The sequence below is a fragment of the Trachemys scripta genome, chromosome 4 (assembly GCF_013100865.1).
Source record: "Trachemys scripta elegans isolate TJP31775 chromosome 4, CAS_Tse_1.0, whole genome shotgun sequence".
NCBI classification, from domain to species: Eukaryota; Metazoa; Chordata; order Testudines; family Emydidae; genus Trachemys; species Trachemys scripta.
In genome coordinates, this window is record NC_048301.1 from 41,786,881 (window position 1) to 41,792,538 (window position 5,658).

A 5,658-nucleotide genomic window follows, 5' to 3' on the forward strand; every position below is an offset into this window, starting at 1 on the left:
TTTGAGCACTTATCTGGTTCATACAAACTCTCCTTGCGGGGAAACTGACATCTGTCATTACAATGGTCCAGGCAGGATGTGAGCATGAAAATCCCTTGAGAAAAGTAGCAGACGTGTCTCACCAGAGCAGAGATTTCCTGACATTCTTCTGGAAGGGTTTTCTTCTGCAGAAAATGAAATTAGTCCTATTGTGAGAGCAGAAGAAAGTAAAGATTTGCTGTGAGCCAAGGAGCTGCAGGACAGTATGGTACTTAGAGGATGTCTTGGTCACTAGTGAAACAATATTCTAGAGCCTTTTATGAGACAAACATTTGTGGGCTTTCCAAGTGATGAAACAGACTTGTAAAGGGACAAGATCCTCTGATAGTTCCAAAGTGCTCTCAAGGATTTATGATAAAGCCCATGGGTGAAAGAAAATAACATTTTCTGAACCACAACCAGAGCCTTTGGAAGAGATTGACTTACCAATTATCTAAATATGACAGAACTTGATCCCCTTAGCAGTGATGGGCACCTGCTACCATACTACATTATTACTATTTATTATTTGTATTGCAATAACAGCCAAAGACCTCAATTAGAATCTGGACCCCTTTGTGCTAAGTGTTGTACAAACACATAAGAAGACACAACCCGTGTCTTGAAGAGCAGGAAATGAGTGTAACACACAATAGAAAGGAAGGGGAGGTAGGACAAAGGAAATGGTGATAAAATCTGACTGTAGCATACCTTAGCAATAAGCACAATGTGATGACTATACATCATTTTAAAGTAAAGTAAAGTAATTTTTATTTTTTACTAATTCCAACTGCCTTCAACCCAGCATCATTAGTTGGCTACAATCAGAATCTTTGTGAACATTTGCAGAGCCACAATTTATGGCAGCACCAGCTGCTATTTTCATTCTTAGGTATTTCTCATGAGATACTTGTGATAGGTATATGGAGACATGAGTTTTGCATGTCTGTAGATGCTAAGAATTCTCCAGCTGATATTAGTCCAAAGAGATTCCATCTTGAATTTCTGGTACTAGAAACAAGAGAGAAAATGCTTTCATTTAACTGTCCTTAACAGACAGGAAGATTGCCACAAACATCTGAGAGGTGCTGGGTACATTTGCTTACATCATCTCCTTTTTGAAAGGTCAGAGGCATAAGGACAGAACGTTTCTTGAGCCTGAGGAAAGTGAGGCAAATTCTGTTAACCGCTGTAAATGATGGAAGGAACTCATTTGTCTGGTATTTTCCCTGTCTGAGGAACTAGTTAATTCTATCTCCAAAGGAACCTGAGGACATGGCTGCAGGAAGTCAGTAACTTGATTTGTTAGTATAAGGATTTGCCCAAGGACTTACTCCTTCCCTTTGGTAGCTATTGTAGTATCCAAGCTGTGGAAATTAGGTCAGTAAAGGTGTTATGTTCCGCTAAAGAAGTTTGTTGGCTTTGGGGCAGAAGTGTACTGAGCTTAGGAGCCTGTCTTTTCTTTGCTTTCTTTAAGGCCAATTCCATTTTTTGTCTGAACAGGTCAGATAACAGAAGTTGCCCCTTCCCAAGGAACATCATTCTTCTTAGAGAACACTGCACTCTTGGCATGGATTTTTAGTGAGGAGGCCCAGATATTACTCTTCCCCTTAGGGAGTCTATCTGAGTCACTGAATATAACCAGCTCAGAGCCTTGACCACCACCTCCAGTTCTGTGGCTCATGTACTATGCATTAAAACTCCTCAGGGAGGCAATTTCAAAGTCAGAATCTGACTGAAAGGATGAAGAACTTTCTCCTCCTCCACAGAGACTCCAGGGGAGATGGACTTGGATTTCTCTTTGGCTTCTCAGGGAAGGAAGATCAGTCAGGCTTCCTTACCTGAGAGCTGGGCTCTCTGCTTTCTTTGTGAGAGGGCTTCTTGCTCTTATGGTGTTTAGTAGAGGACTAATCTCTATGGTTAGGGTGAGTGGCAGGGAAGCTGTAGAGATTCTGATTTCCCTGAGGCCTAACTGAGGTAGCCTGCTAGCTTCTAATCAGAAATTAAACAGGCAGAGGAGGGAAGGGTCACTTGCACTATTAGACTCTGCAGCCAGTTGATATGGGAGCTGGAAGTCTGTTTTCACACATTACCGACACATGCCATCCGCTGCTGCCAGTGGCCATTGCAGATACAGCAGTTGATGTGGACCCTCTTACTTATCTTTGTTTTTCCATTTTTCCAGGCATTGCCTGAGGGGTGAACATCAGCAACCTCTCCTCACTAAGGCAGAGTGGAAACCAGGTCCTGAGAGCACTAGCAGCAGGGACCCCAAGTACCAGGAAGACTTCTTTATTCTGATATATCCTTCATCCTGTCCATCACTTGTCTGCCAGTCACCTGAGGAGGCCCTAGTAGCACTGATTACTGGAACTGCAGTGTGTACTGCAGGAATGATAGGGAGGCAAATGTAACTGGGAAGAAGAGAGATCAGATCCTAGCAGCCTGTTCAGTGTGGGGTCCAATATAAACAGTAGGAGCCTGTGTGTTGCTTGGGAACATGGTCTGTTATAATTGTTCCATTTGGCTGTTTGACAGGAGAAAGAATGGAAAATATGTGAAAATCTTGTTGGTTATTTAATGAACCTAGAGACTGAGCAGGGCCTGAAGATATTTGCTCTGCATTTTAGGGAGCAGTGGGTTTTCAACCCTATGCAATCTCCAGCTGCTGATGCACTCCTCTAATGGAGGCAGAGTTATCTTCATAGCACTAGCCAAACTTTGACTGGAGTGGTGCAACAAGCCACTGCGGCAGCTGATAGAAGCCACCTGTCCCTTGGGCTTCAGGTCTGGTTCTAGAAACATCAGCCGATCATGAAAAAGTTTAGAAAGCAGAAATAAATGGGAGGAGAAAGCAAAATACAAAAATAAGCCACACCAAATACAAACCTCCAGCAATGAAACAACATGACATTACAGTCAGATTTTAAAATAACTGAAAATATAAACCATACAAACAAAATGAAATTACTTTATTCAAACTGAGTATTTCCATGGCTTCCTGCCAAAATTCAAGACGGCAGCCAATGAGGATGTCTCTCATCACATGGTCTGTTTGTCTTCTGTCACTGGTTGTCATGTGGTGTGAGCAATGCTCATAGAGGACAGAGAACTGTGTCTGTTACAGGACTAGGATGGGCTGAAATGGCTGAGTGGATGAGGCTTCATGTTCAACCTTAGACCTTGGGAAGCACTATGCAAACAGCTAGAGGACCTGTCTTATGTGAGTGTCTCTATGGCTGGTGGGTGGAAGGAGGTGTGGGAGAGGAGAAGGAATCCTGGGGGCTCAGCAGCAGAAGCTCTGAGAGGGAATGGTGACCCTCAGCTCGGAGCCTTACCACCAGTTCCCACAGACACGTAACTTCTCTCCTCTCCTCAGAGAGTTCTTTGGAATGTGCAGCAGGGCCTCACTGTCAACCTCATCTGGGTGTTAAAGGGATGGTGGTGTGATGAGCAGTCACTGCTGCTTCATCCCTTGCCTTGCACTCAGGAGCGGTGCACTGGGCTTCTCACCTGGTGCTCAGAGTTAATCCATCACTGCAAGTAGGAGCTGGAAAAGACACAAAGCAAAGCCTGTGAGTGACCTCAAAGGGGCATTCAGAGTGTAAAACACCACTGCACTGACCCAGTGGATGCAGGAGTAATTAGCACTAGAAATTTGGAACTCCCTGTTAGACTGCAAACCACACGAGAGCTACACACAAATGCATAGATCAATATGCTAAGCCTGTCTGAATGAGCTAACAGCTTAAAAGCTATAAATACATCTCACCATCCCCTGGATAATAACTACCCCTTCAGCTGCTTATGACTGGCTCTCCGCCTGACCCATCTGCTCCTCACAACATCCTCCCACAGCCATGCTACTGAGTCTTCTTTTTCCTCTTCAGTATATTTGGTCTCTTCCATTCTGTGTCTTTTGCTTCTTTGCTTGCTGGTCAGGAACCTCTAGCCCCCCAAAAGAAGGAGCTGAGGGGCTCGTTGCTGCAGGGGGTGAGCTCTCTGAATGAATAATTTGGGGGATGGGACAGGATTTTTTCCTTCCCACTGTTCAGAGTTTTGCCTTAAACCTATCAAAATGGGAAAATGCAGAGCTCAGGATTAAACTCCATTCTGATGTCATCTTCACTTCTTTTACTTAAAAAAATTTATTTGATGTTCATTAAAAAAAAAAATCCAGAAGGCCTAGCAATGCACCATGTTTGTTTTGAATAGGTCATGTTTTTTGGTTATTCAGGTGGGCAAAGCTTTTCCTGTATATTTAGGAAATCAGTTTGCTCCTAGACTTGAACAACACTTGTTGGGAGCTGTGTTTATTAAAAATAAATGCATTTGGAACCAGAATGCCAATCATGTGCACTTGGACTGGTTACTGGTCTAGAAATCTGCATCCAGCATCCTATTGTCCCTCTGTATTCACCTGCTATATTAATGTCAGTGCAATGGAAGGGAAATGAAGTCACACAAGCCATCCATCCAACTTTGCCACTCATCCTCCTGCTCCACAGAGACTCCCTTGCCTCTCTTTTCGCATGTAACCCTGTAACAAAAGTGGCCCTTCCACACACACTAATGTGAGCTCATATTTCATGAGTTCTTTGTTCCTGGATGTCTTGAAGGCTCATGCAGGGAGGGGCATTCCTAGGCATATGTGGAAATTGATGAGTCCCTTTCTTCAGAGTGGCCGCTGGGCACTACTGCAATACAAATATTAAACAATCTAAGTAAATCCATGGGGCATACTCCTTTCAGGCTGTTGCTGGTCTGTTCACCATCCTCAAATGGGTGCTGGGTGACAAAGAGGGACAGATTTCTTGTTAGCCAAAGGAACCTTAGAAATAGGCTTGGAATTAGATTGTCTCAATCCCCAGACTATGATGATTGAGTCTCTTTGCTCAAAAGATTCATGGGACTGAGTCACCATGTATAATAGACTGAATCCCCTTATCTTCCACAGAACATAAGTCAGTCTGGCTATCTATCCAGGTACTACTATGTTCTCCATGATTGTAACATCTGAGCACTTCATAAATATTAATGAATTTATCCTCAGAGCACTTCTGTGCAACATGGAAGTTGCATCTCCATTTCACGGATAGGGCACTGAAGCACAAAGGCCATGTGATTTGCCTAAGATAACACAGTGAGTCTGTGGCAAAGCTAGGAAAACAAATCTCTTGAATTCTAGTCTTAAACACAAGACCTTGCTCCTTCCTACATGGGCTGATAACTCTAGAAACTCTTCTCTCTTGGCTCCATGCAGAGGGACTTTCCAATCCTACAGTGTTGCCCATGCTTCCCTTGGTAACATACAGCTTGAGTCCGAAAGGAGGTAAATTGATAGACAATATATATCCTAGAGTGGATGACATTAGCAAACAGGGACAGCTGACAAATGAAGACCAACCTGGCCCCCTTCCCCACCTTTTCTGGGCACAAGTCCAATTTGGACTATGTAGGCTCAAAAAAGCAACAGCACCATGTCACAAAACCCTACCTGGGTGTGTAACACAAATGGGCTGCCCACAGCTGCAACCATTTTAATGAAATCTCCCTGCATGAAAAGGCTGGTGAGGAGCCGCTAGGGTGACCAGATCACCCAAGTCAAATATCGGGATGCGGGGGGAAGGAGGGAGGGTG

At 43.9% G+C, this 5,658-nt stretch overlaps 1 protein-coding gene across 6 annotated transcripts in view; it reads right to left on the reverse strand.

Annotated features, from left to right (window-relative positions):
- Window positions 1-2,973: 2,973 nt before the first annotated feature.
- Window positions 2,974-5,658, reverse strand: part of TTLL5 (tubulin tyrosine ligase like 5) — a 207,518-nt gene continuing 204,833 nt past the window's right edge. For all 6 annotated transcript variants that reach the window (XM_034768482.1, XM_034768480.1, XM_034768478.1 and 3 more), the window contains one exon: window positions 2,974-3,568. In XM_034768482.1, coding sequence (XP_034624373.1) covers window positions 3,528-3,568 — 41 coding nt within the window. In that variant the 3' untranslated portion in view covers window positions 2,974-3,527. The remainder of the gene's footprint in view (window positions 3,569-5,658) is intronic.